Source organism: Liolophura sinensis, chromosome 2 (assembly GCF_032854445.1).
Source record: "Liolophura sinensis isolate JHLJ2023 chromosome 2, CUHK_Ljap_v2, whole genome shotgun sequence".
Classification (NCBI taxonomy): domain Eukaryota; kingdom Metazoa; phylum Mollusca; class Polyplacophora; order Chitonida; family Chitonidae; genus Liolophura; species Liolophura sinensis.
The window spans coordinates 25,806,397-25,829,475 of record NC_088296.1 but is presented as its reverse complement, the minus strand read 5'-3'; the positions used below and the strand labels follow the sequence as shown (position 1 = coordinate 25,829,475).

The 23,079-nt window shown below is 38.6% G+C and overlaps 1 protein-coding gene across 1 annotated transcript; it reads left to right on the top strand.

The window, feature by feature from the left end:
- Nucleotides 1-714: 714 nt before the first annotated feature.
- On the top strand, nucleotides 715-19,594 carry LOC135463083 (uncharacterized). Its single transcript, XM_064740403.1, has 6 exons — nucleotides 715-891; nucleotides 11,137-11,235; nucleotides 16,510-16,671; nucleotides 17,917-18,003; nucleotides 18,555-18,641; nucleotides 19,054-19,594. Exons 1-6 carry the CDS (start codon nucleotides 880-882, stop codon nucleotides 19,165-19,167), a joined length of 561 nt encoding a protein of 186 aa, XP_064596473.1. The 5' UTR covers nucleotides 715-879; the 3' UTR covers nucleotides 19,168-19,594.
- Nucleotides 19,595-23,079: the final 3,485 nt, after the last annotated feature.

Here is a 23,079-nt window from a genome sequence, read left to right as displayed (position 1 = left end):
TCTAGTTTGTTCGACAAAATAACGAGACTCAAGTGGACTCTCTCCCATACGAATTAGTTGGCCGTATATATATGAGTACATTTTCCCACAAATTTAACACTGGCATGGGGAGCAGGAAAAGTGGTTGTCATTTTCATGGAAGCCTCAGTTGTTTATCGTTTAGTGCTTTGATGTCGTTATGGGAATGACTAAGAGTGTCATTAGGCTACCAGATAGGAGGCACAAAGTGACCACTATCTCCTGGTTCCCTCACCAGCCTGTCAAGTGGATGTGACAGCTGATAGTACCCAAGTACTTATTCAAGTATATGTTTTGTGCCAGGCTACATAGTGCAAATGTTTAAACGACTGTCTTCAGCCATTCTTGATCAATTGTTCTGAGCTTGTTAGCTGTGATTCCGCTATCTTTATGCACCTCAAAATGTTTGCAGGCCAACAGGAGATGTCCTGTTCTTCTTTTCGAAGTTGGGTCCTGTGTCTAACAGTTACCAACACAAAAAAACAAAACAAAAAACAACATGATAGTGCGATGTCTGCACCACCTTTTGGTCCAAACGTGCAAAGATTTAATCACACAATTAAACACCAAACTATATTATACGAATGGTCTAGCATTTCACGAGACCAGTCTCCACCATTATCTGAAGTGAGGTTGTACCGAACAAACGCCATTATTTTTTGCTGACATTAAACTCTAGTGAAAAATTGGATTTGAACACCATATATGTTTTATATTACAGATTTTTAATTATAACGGAGCTTTGTGAGATCTGACGAAGGTGACGTTGTAACACCGGAAGTGACCATCCCGACATCTACCTGAGACAGAACGGGTGTGTATGAACACATCTTCATAGTGAGGCTGGAGAAAAGAAAAGGGATGCTTGACAAGGTATGAACGAGGTTTAGGGACACGGTTAAAAGAAATATCTATATTATAATTGTTTTTCTTTACATGAGGATAATTGTGCACTGTGGTTAATTCGATGATATTTACTTGTAACCGTTTATAACATCAGTCTCTAACGTTCATGCATTTTCTGTGGTTTTACCTTCCCGGACTCTACTCTGGTTTGAACAAACCCCTTCACACTAAACATCCTAAATATATGGCCTGTATATTAGTGTGGCTTCCAAGGCATACAAATACAGTGTACTTTAGAAACAACGTCTTTCGGTGTTTTCGGTGTTAATTGATTGATGTTAATTGATGGGCAAAGCCCGGGTGAAACCCCGGGTTTTATATAAAACATAAGAAACTTCAACAAACAGAGATATAAACAGATGAAATGTAGATTCAACCAGTCATACCTTTTATGCACTATTCCCGGGATCGCTTCTGTGGTCAAATGGTTAGGGCACCCGCCCCAAAGTCTGGACACCTGGGATCCAAGGCTTCAAAAATTGTACTTGCTGCTGTCTCGATTCGCGGCCTGTACTGGGACGTTAGAGTAAGGAATCTAAATTGGTTGGCATGGTGTTAGTATAATGTGACTGGGAGGGGTGTCACGTCTAGCGTCTTCGGCATGATACTTCAGTGGCAGCAGCACTTTGGCGGGATGTATATTTGCCCTTCTGCAAGAAGGCAAAGTGTGTGTAATCACATGTGACCTACTTATTTCTTGCCGTCATGTCGCTGAAAAATTGTTAAGTACGACATAAAACCCCAAGCGTACATACATTCCTCTCCTCTCTTGAAAGTCGTTGTTTGCCTTACCCCTTTTCACATCCATAATTCATAATTCACTCAGCCCGCAATCGCTTTGTGCAAGAAAGGCCCCTGCATCGCACAATAAACTAGACTTATACAAACAAAAATCTTTGATATTTCTCTATCTTTGATATATATCTTCGAATGCCTGTGATAATGAACCGCGTACAGAGTAAAGATACCGAATGGTGATATATAGCCCTGTCTCCAAAAAACATGTCAGAATATGTTGCTGACTCCAGATGTCACCAACGTCCAAAGTGAACATCGCGCCATGACCTGGGATTATGGCGGAATGAGATTCCGCGGTCTAGTTCAAGGTTACTTACATTCTGACTTTTTGATTGTGTAACCTGGCTGGAAATGCATAAATATAATAAATTAATAAACGACCTTTGAGCAAAATGATGAAAAAATGAAGATGCGCCTTAATACACTTTAGGCTCTTTATATACTGCGTGTGTAGGCTATGACATGATAACATGGTGTAATGAAATAAAACCAGAAATGCATGCTGTTTTACGGCTTCTCAGCCACCTGTACAACGGGTTTAGCATCTGCTTCAGAATAAATCTGTTTCTAAACACGTCAAGATAACAGTCTTTGCTTCAGATTTGTTGGTTTGTTAAGACAGAAACGTTGTAAACCTTCTTCGTACTTGAGGGCATTTTGTGGCGTTGTTGAAAGTTTATTTCTTCCTGCCACGGTTATATAGCTTCATCATATACCTATGCGTGTTACCCGCCTGATACAGAGCCCCCTGATATTTTCTCGTATCACCATACTCGCACCGAGAGACCTTTCGCTGGGAAAGCCCTGCGGTCCTTGACGGGGATTTCCATGCAGTGCTGACCTACTTACACGAACATGCGATTTATTCTCCCTAAAATTAAGACCCAGAAAAACTAATAAAAGTTTTTCTACACTGTCTACGTGCCAACATAATGGGCAAAAAGGTTATAATCAAATATTTTCGTCATTTTATTGTGTCGTCTGCTAGGTGATTTTTTGGCGTCAAATTACATTCCGCAACGCTGATAGCTGTCAATGTCAAACTATATGACTGCCTGGCAGAGGCGTACAAAGTCTACAAGGACCACAGGCCACCAAAAATGTGAACAGCCGACAATCCATTTTACCTCGGCATCAATTACAAAAGAAAAGCTTGCAGTAATGTATGGTACAAATACCAACCAATGGGAGAGCACACCCTAAAAATCAATTATGAAAACCATTGCAAAACGATCGAACTTACCTGGCCGTTTGACGAACCACAATGTCCGCAAAACAACATGTAACCATCTTCTTCATGCTGGCATAGCTCCCACGACTATTATGCAACCCACTGGCCACAAAAATGTTGCAAGTAGAAATAATTACGCTCTTTTTTTTTTCTCATGGTATGCTAGAAAAGATGAGCCACATCATTTCAAATGCACCAGTCACACAGCCTTCCGCTGCGAGCGCAACTCTTCCTCCCCAACCCAGAACATCCACAGAAATTGATGCCGCTGTCACATCATCTTCTACAGTACAGAATGATCAATTCGTTTTAGAGAATTTCACACACAATGTAAACCATGCCACTAGAACATGTACAACTACCGGTATTTTCCAGGGTGCATCCTTCTCAAATTGCACTTTCCACCACAATTTCTGCCACGGATCAGCTGCCCATTAACTTTGTTGACAAACTCTTTCAAGAACTCACAAAGACTTCAGCAAATTTAAAGAACTTTCAGTCATCCACGTGTAATTAAATCACTTCTTCACTTCTAAAACTGGTGGTTGACCTGATTTTTTTTAGCGCGCTTTACAGCTGCTATACTGAGTTTCAAAATGCCACTTTGTTTGAGATGACGTTTATATAAACGTTACAGTTCTTGCAATCAGATAGCATCTGTGTTTTGAAAAGCCAGCTATACTTACTTCATGTTGTATAAATAATATTTCCACGGTTTTTCGAGTCTTTGTTTTATTTTATTTTCTGTGTTTATTATTTTTTTAAACCACTGTTTGTGTCTTCTGCGGTGGTCAACTATTTTGAAATATGCTATATTTAGAACGAAATCCATGTGCGCGTAATAGTTTGTGAGCGTCATGGCGGCCTGTGCACTGCCAGACACTATGCGCTAAGCAAAATAGTCTGAAGAAATATCTGGAGTTTATGCCCCCCAAAGTAGTGTCAATAGAAGGTATATGCTAAATGGATTATCATTACACTGTGCAGATCTGCATCGTCGCATCTGCTCTCGTTCTCTGCCGTTGCATCGCTGTATCGACCTCACCCTGCGGGTTCGGTCGATACGGCGACGCAACCGCGGAGAGCTCGAGCGCAGTGTGATCAGCGCAGTCTGATGATAATCTCTATATAGTTAGAACAGCATGGCTGTAATCGTTACAATTGTAAAGCCTGCATTGTAAAGTAAACATTGAGCAGTAATGTAGAAAACTGAATAATTCCTTTTACCTATGCAAGTTATAGGTTCATAAGTCTTGAACGTAATATTAAACGAAGGACTCCATTTTCGGTTATACACCTCAGCCCCATGATTCTATTTATGTATCAGTACAAGTAAGAAAAAAAATCTTACCTGGCTTTACTCATTCAGTGTGTTTCGCTTTTAACCTAAACAAGGGTGGATTATGTATATTTAATTAGTATTTGCTTGATGACAGCTTATCTCCACTCTCAACAATGTTCACAATTGAAGGAAGCCATGCAACAGTCAAGATAAAATTAATACGAGAGTGATTTTATATTATTGTTCTATTGCAAAGGAAGGAAGGGCGCCTTGGTAGCAGCTGGGAGCATACACATGTGTTTTTTTTTTTACATCATAAGAAAGAGTTTTTACATTTGCAAATAGAAGAATTATCCTTTCATCAGATTTTACAAGACTGATACACGCATAGGCCTACTGTCCCCAAGTGGTGTCAATTAGAAACAAGCTAAAAGGTGTTAAATTCGACAAAAAACTAACCGATGCTCAAAAGAGACCTTCAACATATTTATTCACCACCATGTAGCCAACATCTTTTCAGAACACCGTTTGAGCACCTTTTTACGTTGTGAAATTCAGTAATATTTTTCCAGACTAGTGATTCTCAACTCACATTCACAAATGACACTAGATCGGTAGGAAACAAAAACGCCGTGGGTAAACCGTGAGATAGTATTTGTGAGGTTATTACATGTATTGTAGAACAGTTTATCGGTCATGTGACTCTTTATTTCCCATATTTGAACATAGCATATGTTTATAGCAGAATATTTATCAACACTGCCAAAGAGGTACGAAACAGGACATTTTTGAAAAACGATACACCCACTTATACACACTTAACACTTAGGAGCAGATATTTATCCCTGTGATCACGAAATATCACAAATTGCATTTAATAAATTTTGCAAATGGTTTACGAACGTCATTTTGCACAATTTACAGATATTCGTGTGTACAATATTTTTCCGCAGCTGTAACATGGATTTAATAACACACTATTAAAAGATACATGAAACCTTTTAGTTTCATTTCTTAATGTGCAGATTATCATGTGAAATAACATGATATCAGTGCAAATAATTTTTCAACTTTTACTTTAACGAGTAAAAATTGTTTTAAAGTAAAGTTTTCTTCAGGCCACAGCGGTCAGTCCGCAAATTAAGTTACTGGTAGCGGTGAGGTAAATGGTGATCTCTCTTTAAAAAAGTAACTTGGTTTGGCTCAGATCAAACTGATGGGCCGAACGAGGGCGGGTGAATGGGAAAAGGGCTTAGAGGCGGCGGGTGAAGGGGCTTGGAGGGCAGCAGAGGGGGGCGTGGCACGCCCGAAGAGGGTGCTAATATTTTACAGTTAGAATAAAAACAATAAAAATCACAGATTTCCTCCAACATGGGAACTTCACCACCGTAGAGCAAGCCAACACCAAACAAATTCCCAACAACGTCTTGCTTATTACGCGCACTAGGCTATAAGCAATAAATCAACGAATACAATGGGTACGGCATCTGAAAACAAGGTATCCTTCGTTTCTCTGGTGTTAGTCAGAGTTTCAAATCTCTTAGCTCAAATTTAACTCCATATCTGCAAACCTGAACAGTGATCGGATGATTCCTTTGCTAACTTATGTCATTGGTATTTAACCTAAGGATGGGCTTGTCGTATGTACGCTTACAGCGTGGACCCAGGAACCATTGTTGACAATCAATGTTCATTATTGTTTTTATCTTTGATTCAAATTTAAGAATATTTCATTTACATGGCTGTGGCCTGTTTTGTTCATTGAGGAAATCCGGCAGACGTTGTACATTTAGTTTCTGAGGTGTTATAAATTATTTTTCTGTGTTACAGGAAGGATTTACACCTTTGCACGTGGCCGCGCCACACAATTTTGTGCCGTTTGTTCGTCCTCTGTTGGAGAACAGGGTCAATATCAAGATACAGAATAAGGTACGTGACATCATAACCGTAAGCATGTATATTCAGGATGCGTGGATTCTATCAGCGTTTCTGTTTGTATTCACGCGAGTTTTGTCCGGCATACTTTGTCACACATGGTGGGAAAAGGAAGTAAATAATCGCAAGGCCAACTTCAAAAACAGCCTCCATTACCAGTTCCGCAGGAAACTGTACATGTAAAAGATAAAAAAGATAAAATGCAAATAATGCTTGCATTGTGTAACAGCGAAGCACTCACCAGTTTACAATTATGCAGGGAAGACAGTCGATTTTCCTGACATCGAACTGAAATTTCAAACTCCTAGAGAACAGTTTCCTGTTCGAAGACTAAAATAGGTATTCCATCGCTATTTGTAGTAAACATGAATACTTATATTCCCGTAGCGCCGAGTTAAGGGGAATCAGATGCAACCATGACAAAGAGTGCCAGAGATCCTCAACACTCTGTCCATATTTGCTTAATTGCAAAATTATTTTCTTAGCTGGCCGCCGTCGTATAAGTGAAATATTCTTGAGTACGGCGTAAAACACCAATTTAATCAATAAATAAATAAATTCTAACCACTTGTTGGTGCAGCCATTGTAAAACAAGTTACCCCCTACTCTCATTGTCCAGCATGCAACTTCTTTTTGAATAATTATGACGTCACCTGAGACAATGCGTCCTTGGTGTCGAAATTAAGCATATTGGCCTGTATGCAACAACAAAGATTTAACTTTTGGTTTAAGTCAGGATAGAATAAACTCTACTTATGCTGAGATTAGATTAATCTTAATTCTATCTGCACCAACCGTTTTATGTTCAAATTAACTTATGATGAGTTTATCTCTTAGCTCAAACTTAAGTCCATATCTGCAAACCTGATATATGACAGATCGTGTGTTATGGTATTGCGCATTTTTCACGTCGTTACTTTCCCTATATAGCCTCTGAATATCCAATTATAGTGTAATTGCCGAACGAACCACTAAAATATGGCCTATTGAACACTGTCCAATGCTATTTAAGATTGTACTTGTTCCCTCGCTTTGCGCTCAGCACTGAGAGGTTAGAGCAAGGAAACATGACTGGTTGGTTCGGTGTCAGTATAATGTCACAAGGTGGGGTGTCCTGTCTGGTGTCTTCAGCATGACTTCACTTTCTTGGCGGCACCACTTTGGCGGCATGGACGCGCCCTGGCAAAAGACATCATAGACATCATGTACACAAAACGAAAGAATGCTCGTCGTCATTATACTGAAAAAGTGTTAAGTAAGACGTACGACATAAACACCAATACCAACCGAGGTGTGAGGGGAAAATGCCATGTCCTATACGGGTATTTAACTCGTGTAAGTAAGAAACAAGTAAGACACGTCTTCCCCATGAATCTTGATCTCATTCACTCCACCACAGAGCCACTTCCCGTTCTTCAGGCTATTTGCAGGGTTTTGCATTCACAGGGCGAATAAATGGTCGGTTGGAGCAATTTTGACAGTTTGTGATAGGGACAATGGCTATTGACATCATTGAAACAAAAACAAATTCTGCAAAATGCTGGCTTTCTTTTGAGTCTAGATTTTCTCTATAGATATCTATGGAGAAAATATGACCAATTATCAAATAACGTAAAACAATTATAAGTGATAAATTGCTTGTCCACTGTTCAGAGAAAATTCTTATCCGATTTACAATAGCCTTTGAGTTTGGCAAACAGTTTGGATGTTTAATATAAGATTGTGGCCAACTGACTAAAGTACTTGTCTATAGGGGTACGTGAGCTGCTGTTTCAATCCAGGTCTTGCCTCTCGGCTTTTATGGCAATAAGCTACGGATGCTGGTTTGCCCGTTACCGCAGGCTAACGTTCAATGTTCACAAAATCGTTACAATTTATTGATTTATTTGAATGGTGTTTTACGCCGGACTCAAGAATATTTCACTTACACGACGGCGGGCAGAATTATGGTGGGTGGAAACCGGGGCAAAGCCCGGGTGAAACCCCGGGTTTTATATAAAACATAAGAAACTTCAACAAACAGAGATATAAACAGATTAAATGTAGATTCACCCAGTCATACCTTTTAAGCACTCTTCCCGGGATCGCTTCTGTGGTCAAATGGTTAGGGCACCCGCCCCAAAGTCTGGACACCTGGGATCCAAGACTTCAAAAAAAAAGTACGACATAAAATCCCAAGCATACATACATACCTCTCCTCTCTTGAAATTCGTTGTTTGCCTTACCCCTTTTCACATCCATAATTCATAATTTACTCAGCAGCATGAACAACTTAGCCTGCGATCACTTTGTGGACGGAAGGCCCATGCATCGCACAATAATCTAGACTTATACAAACAAAAGTCTTTGATGTTTCTCCATCTTTGATATATATCTTCGAATGCCTGTGATAATGAACCGCGTACAGAGTAAAGATACCGCACGGTGATATATAGCCCTGTCTCCAAAAAACATGTCAGAATATGTTGCTGACTCCAGATGTCACCAACGTCCAAAGTGAACATCGCGCCATGACCTGGGATTATGGCGGAATGAGATTCCGCTGTCTAGTTCAAGGTTACTTACACTCTGACTTTGTGATCGTGTAACCTGGCTGGAAATGCATAAATATAATAAATTAATAAACGACCTTTGAGCAAAATGATGAAAAAATGAAGATGCGGCTTAATACACTTTAGGCTCTTTATATACTGCGTGTGTAGGCTATGACATGATAACATGGTGTAATGAAATAAAACCAGAAATGCATGCTGTTTTACGGCTTCTCAGCCACCTGTACAACGGGTTTAGCATCTGCTTCAGAATAAATCTGTTTCTAAACACGTCAAGATAACAGTCTTTGCTTCAGATTTGTTGGTTTGTTAAGACAGAAACGTTGTAAACCTTCTTCGTATTTGAGGGCATTTTGTGGCGTGGTTGAAAGTTTATTTCTTTCAGCCACGGTTATACAGCTATAGTTAGAACAGCATCGCAGTAATCGTTACAATTGTAAAGCCTGCATTGTAAAGTAAACATTAAGCAGTAATGTAGAAAACTGAATAATTCCTTTTACCTATGCAAGTTATAGGTTCATAAATCTTGAACGTAAGATTAAACGAAGGACTCAATTTTCGGTTATACACCTCAGCCCCATGATTCTATTTATGTATTACTACAAGTAAGAAAAAAAATCTTACCTGGCTTTACTCCTTCAGTGTTTTTCGTTTTTGACCTAAACAACGGTGGATTATGTATGTTTAATTAGTATTTGCTTGATGACAGCTTATCTCCACTCTCAACAATGTTCACAATTGAAGGAAGCCATGCAACAGTCAAGATAAAATTAATACGAGAGTGATTTTATATTATTGTTCTATTGCAAAGGAAGGAAGGGCGCCTTGGTAGCAGCTGGGAGCATACACATGTGCTTTTTTTTTACATCATAAGAAAGAATTTTACATTTGCAAATAGAAGCATTATTCTTTCATCAGATTTTACAAGACTGATACATGTATACTGTCCCCAAGTGGTGTCAATTAGAAACTAGCTAAAAGGTGTTAAATCCGGCAAAAAACTAACCGATGCTCAAAAGAGACCCTCAGCATATTTATTCAACACCATGTAGCCAGCATCTTTTTAGAACACCGTTTGAGCACCCTTTTAAGCTGTGAAATTCAGTAATATTTTTGCAGACTAGTGATTCTCAACTCACATTCACAAATGACACTAGATCAGTAGGAAACAAAAACGCCGTGGGTAAACCGTGAGACAGTATTTGTGAGGTTATTACATGTATTGTAGAACAGTTTATCGGTCATGTGACTCTTTATTTCCCATAGTTTAACATAGCATATGTTTATAACAGAATATTTAACAACACTGCCAAAGATGTACGAAACAGGACGTTTTTGAAAAACGATACATCCACTAATACACACTTAGCACTTAGGAGCAGATATTTATCCCTGTGATCACGAAATATCACAAATTGCATTTAATAAATTTTGCAAATGGTTTACGAACGTCATTTTGCGCAATTAATAGATATTCGTGTGTACAATATTTTTCCGCAGCTTTAACATGGATTTAATAACACACTATTAAAAGATACATGAAACCCTTTGGTTTCGTTCTTAATGTGCAGATTATCATGTGAAATAACATATATCAGTGCAAATAATTTTTCAACTCTTATTTTAAGGGGTAAAAATTGTTTTAAAGTACAGTTTTCTTCAGGCCACAGCGGTCAGTCCGCAAATTAAATTGCTTGCAGTGGTGAGGTAAATGGTGATCTCTGTTTAAAAAATAACTTGGTTTGGCTTAGATCGAACTGATGGGCCGAACGAGGGCGGGTGAATGGGAAAAGGGCTTAAAGGCGGCGGGTGAAGGGGCGCGGACGGGCGCGGAGTTGCGCTGAGGGGCGTGGACGGGCGTTGAGGGCAGCAGAGGGGCGCTAGGCACGCCCAAAGAGGGTGCTAATATTTTACAGTTAGAATAAAAACAATAAAAATTACAGATTTCCTCTAACATGGGAACTTCACCACCGTAGAAAAAGCCAACACCAAACAAATTCCCAACAACGTCTTGCTTATTACGCGCACTAGGCTATACGCAATAAATCAACGAATACAATGGGTACGGCATCTGAAAACAAGGTATTCTTCGTTTGTCTGGTGTTAGTCTGAGTTTCAAATCTCTGAGTTCAAACTTAACTCCATATCTGGAAACCTGAACAGTGATCGGATGATTCCTTTGTTGACGTATGTCATTGGTATTTAACCTAAGGATGGGCTTGTCGTATGTACACTTACAGCGTGGACCCAGGAACCATTGACAACAATCAACGTTCATTATTGTTTTTATCTTTGATTCAAATTTAAGAATATTTCATTTACATGGCTGTGGCCTGTTTTGTTCGTTGAGGAAATCCTGCAGACGTTGTACAGTTAGTTTCTGAGGTGTTATAAATTATTTTTCTTTGATACAGGAAGGATTTACACCTTCGCACGTGGCCGCGCCAGACAATTTTGTGCCGTTTGTTCGTCCTCTGTTGGAGAACAGGGTCAATATCAACATGCAGAATAAGGTACGTGACATCATAACCGTAAGCATGTATATTCAGGATGCGTGGATTCTATAAGCGTTTCTGTTTGTATTCACGCGAGTTTTGTCCGGCATACTTTGTCACACATGGTAGGAAAAGGAAGTAAATAATCGCAAGGCCAACTTCAAAAACAGCCTCCATTACCAGTTCCGCAGGAAACTGTACATGTAAAAGATAAAAAAGATAAAATGCAAATAATGCTTGCATTGTGTAACAGCGAAGCACTCACCAGTTTACAATTATGCAGGGAAGACAGTCGATTTTCCTGACATCGAACTGAAATTTCAAACTCCTAGAGAACAGTTTCCTGTTCGAAGACTAAAATAGGTATTCCATCGCTATTTGTAGTAAACATGAATACTTATATTCCCGTAGCGCCGAGTTAAGGGGAATCAGATGCAACCATGACAAAGAGTGCCAGAGATCCTCAACACTCAGTCCATATTTGCTTAATTGCAAAATTATTTTCTTAGCTGGCCGCCGTCGTATAAGTGAAATATTCTTGAGTACGGCGTAAAACACCAATGTAATCAATAAATAAATAAATTCTAACCACTTGTTGGTGCAGCCATTGTAAAACAAGTTACCCCCTACTCTCATTGTCCAGCATGCAACTTCTTTTTGAATAATTATGACGTCACCTGAGACAATGCGTCCTTGGTGTCGAAATTAAGCATATTGGCCTGTATGCAACAACAAAGATTTAACTTTTGGTTTAAGTCAGGATAGAATAAACTCTACTTATGCTGAGATTAGATTAATCTTAATTCTATCTGCACCAACCGTTTTATGTTCGAATTAACTTATGATGAGTTTATCTCTTAGCTCAAACTTAAGTCCATATCTGCAAACCTGATATATGACAGATCGTGTGTTATGGTATTGCGCATTTTTCACGTCGTTACTTTCCCTATATAGCCTCTGAATATCCAATTATAGTGTAATTGCCGAACGAACCACTAAAATATGGCCTATTGAACACTGTCCAATGCTATTTAAGATTGTACTTGTTCCCTCGCTTTGCGCTCAGCACTGAGAGGTTAGAGCAAGGAAGCATGACTGGTTGGTTCGGTGTCAGTATAATGTTGCAAGGTGGGGTGTCCTGTCTGGTGTCTTCAGCATGACTTCACTTTCTTGGCGGCAGCACTTTGGCGGCATGGACGCGCCCTGGCAAAAGACATCATAGACACAAAACGAAAGAATGCTCGTCGTCATTATACTGAAAAAGTGTTAAGTAAGACGTACGACATAAACACCAATACCAACCGAGGTGTGAGGTTAAAATGCCATGTCCTATACGGGTATTTAACTCGTGTAAGTAAGAAACAAGTAAGAAACGTCTTCCCCATGAATCTTAATCTCATTCACTCCACCACAGAGCCACTTCCCGTTCCTCAGGCTATTTGCAGGGTTTTGCATTCACAGGGCGAATAAATGGTCGGTTGGAGCAATTTTGACAGTTTGTGATAGGGACAATGGCTATTGACATCATTGAAACAAAAACAAATTCTGCAAAATGCTGGCTTTCTTTTGAGTCTAGATTTTCTCTATAGATATCTATGGAGAAAATATGACCAATTATCAAATAACGTAAAACAATTATAATTGATAAATTGCTTGTCCACTGTTCAGAGAAAATTCTTATCCGATTTACAATAGCCTTTGAGTTTGGCAAACAGTTTGGATGTTTAATATAAGATTGTGGCCAACTGACTAAAGTACTTGTCTATAGGGGTACGTGAGCTGCTGTTTCAATCCAGGTCTTGCCTCTCGGCTTTTATGGCAATAAGCTACGGATGCTGGTTTGCCCGTTGCCGCAGGCTAACGTTCAATGTTCACAAAATCGTTACAATTTATTGATTTATTTGAATGGTGTTTTACGCCGGACTCAAGAATATTTCACTTATACGACGGCGGGCAGAATTATGGTGGGTGGAAACCGGGGCAAAGCCCGGGTGAAACCCCGGGTTTTATATAAAACATAAGAAACTTCAACAAACAGAGATATAAACAGATTAAATGTAGATTCACCCAGTCATACCTTTTAAGCACTCTTCCCGGGATCGCTTCTGTGGTCAAATGGTTAGGGCACCCTCGCCCAAAGTCTGGACACCTGGGATCCAAGACTTCAAAAAACAGTACGACATAAAATCCCAAGCATACATACATACCTCTCCTCTCTTGAAATTCGTTGTTTGCCTTACCCCTTTTCACATCCATAATTCATAATTTACTCAGCAGCATAAACAACTTAGCCTGCGATCACTTTGTGGAAGGAAGGCCCATGCATCGTACAATAAACTAGACTTATACAAACAAAAGTCTTTGATGTTTTTCCATCTTTGATATATATCTTCGAATGCCTGTGATAATGAACCACGTACAGAGTAAAGATACCGAATGGTGATATATAGCCCTGTCTCCAAAAAACATGTCAGAATATGTTGCTGACTCCAGATGTCACCAACGTCCAAAGTGAACATCGCGCCATGACCTGGGATTATGGCGGAATGAGATTCCGCTGTCTAGTTCAAGGTTACTTACATTCTGACTTTTTGATCGTGTAACCTGGCTGGAAATGCATAAATATAATAAATTAATAAACGACCTTTGAGCAAAATAATGAAAAAATGAAGATGCGGCTTAATACACTTTAGGCTCTTTATATACTGCGTGTGTAGGCTATGACATGATAACATGGTGTAATGAAATAAAACCAGAAATGCATGCTGTTTTACGGCATCTCAGCCACCTGTACAACGGATTTAGCATCTGCTTCAGAATAAATCTGTTTCTAAACACGTCAAGATAACAGTCTTTGCTTCAGATTTGTTGGTTTAAGACAGAAACGTTGTAAACCTTCTTCGTATTTGAGGGCATTTTGTGGCGTGGTTGAAAGTTTATTTCTTTCAGCCACGGTTATACAGCTATAGTTAGAACAGCATCGCAGTAATCGTTACAATTGTAAAGCCTTCATTGTAAAGTAAACATTAAGCAGTAATGTAGAAAACTGAATAATTCCTTTTACCTATGCAAGTTATAGGTTCATAAGTCTTGAACGTAATATTAAACGAAGGACTCCATTTTCGGTTATACACCTCAGCCCCATGATTCTATTTATGTATTAGTACAAGAAAAAAAATCTTACCTGGCTTTACTCATTCAGTGTGTTTCGCTTTTAACCTAAACAACGGTGGATTATGTATGTTTAATTAGTATTTGCTTGATGACAGCTTATCTCCACTCTCAACAATGTTCACAATTGAAGGAAGCCATGCAACAGTCAAGATAAAATTAATACGAGAGTGATTTTATATTATTGTTCTATTGCAAAGGAAGAAAGGGCGCCTTGGTAGCAGCTGGGAGCATACACATGTGTTATTTTTTTTATACATCGCAAGAAAGAATTTTACATTTGCAAATAGAAGCATTATTCTTTCATCAGATTTTACAAGACTGATACATGTATACTGTCCCCAAGTGGTGTCAATTAGAAACTAGCTAAAAGGTGTTAAATCCGACAAAAAACTAACCGATGCTCAAGAGACCTTCAGCATATTTATTCAACACCATGTAGCAAACATCTTTTCAGAACACCGTTTGAGCACCTTTTTAAGTTGTGAAATTCAGTAATATTTTTCCAGACCAGTGATTCTCAACTCACATTCACAAATGACACTAGATCAGTAGGAAACAAAAACGCCGTGGGTAAACCGTGAGACAGTATTTGTGAGGTTATTACATGTATTGTAGAACAGTTTATCGGTCATGTGACTCTTTATTTCCCATATTTTAACATAGCATATGTTTATAACAGAATATTTATCAACACTGCCAAAGAGGTACGAAACAGGACGTTTTTGAAAAACGATACATCCACTAATACACACTTAGCACTTAGGAGCAGATATTTATCCCTGTGATCACAAAATATCACAAATTGCATTTAATAAATTTTGCAAATGGTTTACGAACGTCATTTTGCACAATTTATAGATATTCGTGTGTAGAATATTTTACCGCAGCTTTAACATGGATTGAATAACACACTATTAAAAGATATATGAAACTCTTTGGTTTCATTTCTTAATGTGCAGATTATCATGTGAAATAACATATATCAGTGCAAATAATTTTTCAACTTTTACTTTAAGGGGTAAATATTGTTTTACAGTACAGTTTTCTTCAGGCCACAGCGGTCAGTCCGCAAATTAAGTTGCTGGCAGCGGTGAGGTAAACGGTGATCTCTGTTTAAAAAATAACTTGGTTTGGCTCAGATCAAACTGATGGGCCGAACGAGGGCGGGTGAATGGGAAAAGGGCTTAAAGGCGGCGGGTGAAGGGGCGCGGACGGGCGCGGAGTTGCGCTGAGGGGCGCGGATGGGCGCTGAGGGCAGCAGAGGGGCGCTAGGCACGCCCGAAGAGGGTGCTAATTACGCGCACTAGGCTATAAGCAATAAATCAACGAATACAATGGGTACGGCATCTGAAAACAAGGTATTCTTCGTTTCTCTGGTGTTAGTCTGAGTTTCAAATCTCTTAGCTCAAACTTAACTCCATATCTGCAAACCTGAACAGTGATCGGATGATTCCTTTGCTGACTCATATCATTGGTATTTTACCTAAGGATGAGCTTGTCGCATATATGACAGATTGAGTGTTATGGAATTGCGCATTTTTTACGTCGTTACTTTCCCTATATAGCCTCTGAACATCCAATTATAGTGTAATGGCTTCTAAAGTAATGGGCAAGAAAAATTTCTCTAAACTGGAAACTAAATTGCTACAAGACTACATTGGAAATCACAAATGCGTGATTGAAGACAAATGACATGACCTTGAAGCAGTGGTGCAGAAAGACGGCGCCTAAGATACATTTTGTTCTGTTGTTTACAAAACATTCTAGGAGGAACGGAAGTTTTTACCTTTGGCCTCGGGGGAATACAATGCGGAGGAGCGGAAGAAAATTGATGATGCCGCTGTACAGAAAATCGCAGAAAAGTTAAATCTGCGTTCAATCTGCCATGAGCTGTTGTTGCATCTTTTCATCGGTTACCTATATCTGATCTTGTGTATTCTGCGTACCATTTTGTTAGATTTACCTATCTAACTGGTTTCGTATACTCTAATTCTTGCTGCAGACCACTTATATTCCGCCAATATGGTGTTTAAAACTACACGTCACTAGTGGGAATGCTGCGACTAAGTGAATAAATATTTATGAATGAAACCCCGTTTGTCTCTGTTTTCTCCTTAGCAATTATCGTACTATGGTTTTCCGGTGACCAGCCCAACTTCTCATGCTGATGTGATCGCAGTAACGAGCATGGCCCCTAACGCTGCAGCCCCGGATTACCAAGCCTTACATGGTGTACAGACCACATCTTTTGGGTGTAACAGCCATTCCCTGACAAAGCCGGTAAATCAAACGTGTATTTCAGAAACTTGTGTTCGACTAATTAGTTTAACGTAATACACGACCATGACGATGTTCTCCTGATCATGGCAAAATAAAGTGCCATTGAGTCAAAATTTTTCGGCGTTACACTACTTGTGTAATACATGTATTTATCAGTTATCTGTCTCTTCTGATTTGATATTACAGTTAAATATAAATGTGCCGAATGATATATACTGTGAACGACGGCATGCTTTGTGTCCTTAGTGGCAGTCCTAATGCAGTCTCACCTGTACATACTCGTCTGTGCCATGGGCATATTTGTTATATATATATATATATATATATATATATATATATATATATATATATATATATATATATATATATTCTTGCCTTTAATACGAAAAGCTGATATTGGATATAGAGCATGTCAGAGTATATTTAGTGGGCATAAAAATGGGCCGTACTGTGACACTCAATATCTCCGATACCCTCTTACGTCAGCTTCTAAAAATGTACACACTCAAAAGCCATTATGTCCTAAGTATACAGACCAAATTTCAATTTCATCCTTTAAGATTTCTGTTCATGGGACCAAAATCAAAATAGTCAAAAATGCATGTTCCGGACATTTCAAAATGATGTTCTACCTCGGTTTACTTGAAGAGGTGATCAATTCCTTGTCCGCCGCAGAGAAAACCATCTTGATTCAGCAAAACTTGTGCCTATCTGGCAGAAGAGTTTCTGTGACGCTAGATCCAGACAATGTTTCCAGACGACACTTGATTGACGCGTGTCACACAGGTGCAGCGCGCGCTCTACTCATGACACCTGACAGGTGATGCAATGTGGGTCACCGGAACGTGCGTTTTTAAGGCTATGTTTTCATTTTAACCCTATGTACACACTACTCCAGCCATGACCTTGAAAATACCTTGAAAATTGGTCAGTATACCAACAAAATTATACCATTTGAATGTCTAAAGTTTAAAAGAGTTTGAACAAAGGATAATGGAGCAATTCAGCTTCAAAGTGTGGCAAATTTTTTTATGCTCACCAAATATATATTGTTTTTTCATTTGTAGTTGAAGTCCGTTAATAATTCATATAAATAAATCATACACTAAACTGTGATAGTGGTTTTACTTACACAAGAACTTACAGATAACATTAATACATGTATTAAGCCGTGCTTGTCATTCTAGGATATATGCATGTTACAAAAATGACGCCATTGCTGTTATGTTTTGTGACATTCCACAGGGGAGAAAAAAACCTTCTCCTTCAGCCTCCATGAAAAAGAATGGAACTCTCCCGAAGGAAGGTGTCAAAGCTGATGGACAGAAAAATGTAAGTGTGACAGGATTTTGAGCTTAGACTGCTTTAAACGTATATATTAAACTCATACACTTGTACGGGAATTCCTCTCGCTCTCATTGGTTTGTTTTATGTTTTTTTTGATAACTTTTCTAGATAGACGTCTGGTTTGTACAATGCTGTTTAGGTTACTTGGTTAGCAATTGACGAATTACCAGAAAAAAGAACACAATGAATGAAAAATATTTTAAGTTCAATTTAATATGTTTAATTCTTCGTATTTTTAATTTCTGCACATGAATTCACGATAAAGACTTAAATTCCAAACTAGTTTTATGTTTTTTAGGGAAGAGAAGAGGGAATACAGGGAACTTGGCAATATTTATATATACTGAGAAAATGAGAATAATTTCGATTCGTCGCTGAAGTCTGGTAGTTTCCGTCTTTAATTTGATATAAATTATCAAGCGATTTAGCTTACACCCTATATTATAAAGCCCATTGTCATTAAGCCGTGCTTCTCTCTCTGGACATGTATGTTTGAAAAATGACGCCATTGTTGTTTTTTTAAAAACATCCTACAGGGTGGAATGAAGCTTTCATCTTCGTCCTCAATGAGAAAGGATGGGAATCTCTCAGAGACAGGTGCAAACGTAGATAGACAGCCAGCGGTACGTGTGATTGTATTCAAGTTTAGATACTGGTACCTACATTGAATTTTTGTTTCCGCAGTGTGGATTTCAGGAGATGACGTTTTAATTGAGGTTAATTTTCTTATTTTTGTTTTTTTTGTGCATATTAAATCTCGGTACAGGTTGAAATGAAATACTGAACTTGGCAATGTTTGTGTGCATATATTTATAATCATTATATACTCTATGAATGGAATTAATTTTCCTTGTCTATTGAAATCTACCAGTCTCTATTTTTAAATATATATGTATCTATAATGTATTGTGATAGTGGTTTTCTTACACGAGGAATCATAGAGCCCATTGACATAAAGCTATCCCTTGTCGATCCCTAGAAATACATGCTGAAAAGACGACGCCATTGCTGATTTTGTTTCATAACACTCTACAGGAAAGGCAGAAAACTTTACCCTCGGTTTCCAAGAGAAAGAGTGGGAATCTCCCGAAGAAAGGTGTCAAAGTAGATGGGCAGAAGACTGTACGTGTTACGATGTTATTCATTTAGACTACTTTATGTACGATATAAGAAATATAAAGTGTTCTTAAATGTACATTTACAAGACGAATGCATGTAACGGCACATATAGATTACATCTGTCCACAGGTGTTTGTATCATGTTTCTAATGAATTTTCTTAAAACCTGTCTGCGTGGATTTACATGGATAAAGATGTTTTTCCATTGACGTGAAAAGAAAACAGATCTAGCCCCACCGAACTGAAAACATATTATGCAGAGCAACAAGATTGGACACCAAGTCAGTGTTCCGCAAAGCTAATTTCGAAAGATGAAGCTGTTTTTAATCTATTTGGTTTTTTCGTATATTAATTTTGTTGCGCACGTGATGTCACGATAAAGGCGTACATGCAAAACTATGTTTTTACTTTAGCGAAAAAAGGGGAAAAATTAGATAAAGAACGTAGCAAGGTTTATATATATTCTTTGGCTGTGAGAGTAATTTTCCTTGATTATTTAAACATGTTTGTCAACGTCTTTAAATTCATCCTTGCTCAATAAATTGTGACAGTGGTTTTGCTTACACAAGGAATTATAAAACCCACTGACATGAGGTCGTGCTTCTCTTTCTAGATTTACACGTTACAGAAATTACGCCGTTTGTGGTATGTTTTTGACATTCTGCGGGAAAAAGAAAACCCTTTACCTTCAGTCTCCAAGAGAATGAATGGGAGTCCCCCGAAGAAAGGTGTCGAAGTCAAAGGACAGAAAACTGTACGTGTTAGAGGTGTATACGCTTAGAGTGAGTGAGTGAGTGAGTGCTTAGGGTTAAACCTCGTAGTTAACAATTTTCCAGTCAAATGACGACCAAGGAATCGCTAGAGTGCATGTTTCGTGCCTCCTTGTTGCAGGACGGATTTCCACCGCTCTTTTATCTAGTGCTGCGTTACTGAGACGACTTTCCGAAGGCAAGTAAGCCGCCCCATCCGAGCCATTATACTGATACGGGTTGCACTATTCCCTTAATGCTGAACGATTTAAACGGTCATACCACATTAAACAACATATCAAAAACATTAAAAAATACAAAAGTACGAAACATATTTCACTGTGAAAAACAGTATTCAAGTTCAAGACTGATGTATCGAGGCAATGTTTCCGCAATGTGGATTTCAAAAGATATTTGATTGAATGTGGTTTATATTTCTAATTTTAATTTTCTTGATCGTATGAAATGTCGATGCAGGCGTAAATGACCTATACTGTTCGCTTACTTTTTAGTTAGAAAAAGTGAATTGAACTGAACTTTACAATGATAATGTACACTTTAACCAGGAGATTAACTTCTCTTGGTTGTTGAAATCTTTTAGTTCTAACTTGAAATGTATCTATGTTTCGGATATTGTAATATTGGTTTTGGTTACACAAGGAATCACGGAGCGCATTTATATTCAGTCGCGCTTCTCTCTCTCTCTAGTTACCTATGATATAAAAGTGACACCATTGTGGTTGTGTTTTTGAAACCCTACAGAAAAGAGAGAAGCCTTTTCCGGATTCCAGGGGAAAAAGTGAGAATTTCCCGAAGAAACGTGCCAAATTGAGTACACAGAAAACGGTATGTGTGATGAGGTTTAGGATTTGATTCAGCCACTGTTTCTAATTTTCCTCGATGGTTGAAATCTGGTAACCTCATTTACTTACAATATATTACAATAAAGTATGTTAGTTGTTTTCTAACATACAGCTTAAATCATGGTGTTCATTAATCTTATGTGGTATCCCTTCCGATTCATTCGATATCCGCCATTCTATAGAAAAAGAGATTGCTTTACCATCAACATCGAGCAGATATCTCCTGGGGAAACGCGACAAAATCGTTGTATAAACGTAAGGCAATATGAAAGCCATGTGGATTATTGTCCGTCTGATTTTATTCTCCAGCAACCTGCGGTTGGTCATGGGCTTCCACTGGGGTCTGCCACCATAATGCTGGCCGCCGTCGTATAAGTGAAATATTCTTGAGGACTAGTGTGTAACACTTAATCAAAAAAAATAAAATAAATAAATGTAGTGAAAGCGGCGGCTCAAACATATTAGTTTATTTGGGTAAATTATGAACATGACAAATTTCCACCATTGTGAACAGTGATCCACGTGGTCATTCATGGCTATATCCACGTTGTCCAGAAAAACAGGCACCCAGTGCTTGTAAACAAAACATACATTTTAAGAACATACGATACAGGTAAATGGCTGTAAATGTTGACATGGAACATTTGTAATATATAGACTCATGAATGCATGAAGTGAGCTTAAATATCTGAATAGGACTGTTTGCTTCACATATGGCAAAGAATTGGTAACTTCTTTCCAATCTTTAAACATACTCAATTTTGCATAAAACCTCGCTCAGTGAAAAGGGCCATGTATTTCTTTCTGTTTTATAGAAATATAAGTGTAATCTGCTGTAAGTCGCCATTTTTGGTTACGGTAAAGATAACACGCTGAGAATACTTCACATGTAGTATAGTTCATTTGAGGAAAATGAAGTGTTGATGACTGTAATCTGTTGACATAAAGTATTGTCTTAATCCGCTGTGTTAAAGGAGAAAAACATGACACTATAGGCTGAAAAGAGTGTACAGTTTTTTCTATCTGGTGGTGCCTGCTGCATAATTTTGCGATTTTTCCTCGCCATAGCCTACACGTAAAGCCTGAAAAGGACAAAGCTGGCATAAATCGCTGAGCCCATCGCGTCCTTCATCTTTAATACCCTGTAATTTATGCTGGAGAGGTGTTTGCCTCTCAGCCAGTGAGAGTCATTAAAATGGCCGACTTGTTCATGTGAACTCGGGTATCTACGTCTAAGACTCTGGTTTCCCCGATCGTCAAGCGGAAATCACTGAAGTAAGAACCGGCTGTTGGGCAGATCACTTACATTTCTACCGGAAATGTGCGAACTGCACTTCGGGCGGTTTTCGACAGAAATTCTCCTCCTAACACAGAAGACTTTAGGACTAGCTCTTAGGCAAAATCGAGACGGCCACGGTGGATTTTTGGCGCTGAATTTATTTATAATTGATCAACTTGAGGTATATAATGGAATTTTTTATGGCATGCACATGCAAGAAAAATGTATAGGCCTACTCTCTTCAGTGGTATTTGTTTGATATAAATATTCTTCTCCCTTACCATGGCTTAAAATCAAAACAACAGCTGTGTTGAAGAAAAATAGCAAAGGCAGCTAAATATATTATTTCAGATTGGTCTCGCAAATTCGCTCGCAAAACGTGTGGCCTTTATAGCTGGCTTACTAACGGTCTTCACAATTCCACAAGGTAAGGACTTTTCTTCCCTTATAGCTCCCTGTCCTATACTCGTTGTGTTGATGTTAACAGCACACACTGGGCAGTCTCCCGTACAGTCATATATATGGACCGAACGATATTATTTGTAAGAGTTGCAGTAATACGTATGTATGATTAGTATTTTCACACTGACTCTTCCTTAGTGCCAATGTGAGTTTATGTTTGTTTGTTTTTTAGATAGAAGACATGAAAACTACAACTGTATAAATTCTAAACTCCTAATGTAAATGCATTGTGACAGACGTTATATGCTTTATCAGATTATCATGATATTCACGTAATTCTCTGTGTACAGCCTTTAGTTTCTTATTCTTCCTTTAGTTTTAGGAGTCAGTTCCGCTGAAATTCAACTGAATGTGAAATCTCCGGTGATTGTCCAGCTTCCCGCTACTAAGGCAGTTATCCCGTGTAGCTTCACGACAAACAACAACAACACCAACGTTGACATTCTGTGGTCACTTCTTGACAAGGACAAGAAAGATAAAGTGGTAATCAATAGGGAATCTGGCCATGATTTCAAAGGATCCTATTACATCGACACTGTATACATGGAACCCGACAGCTGCACACTTGTATTTACCAACCTACGAAAGG

Bases quoted from the DNA above. Each gene is read 5' to 3' on its own strand.
- LOC135463083 (XM_064740403.1), top strand. The intron at 18,004-18,554 runs GTAAGTGTGACA...AACATCCTACAG, and splicing joins AAGCTGATGGACAGAAAAAT to GGTGGAATGAAGCTTTCATC. The intron at 18,642-19,053 runs GTACGTGTGATT...AACACTCTACAG, and splicing joins ACGTAGATAGACAGCCAGCG to GAAAGGCAGAAAACTTTACC.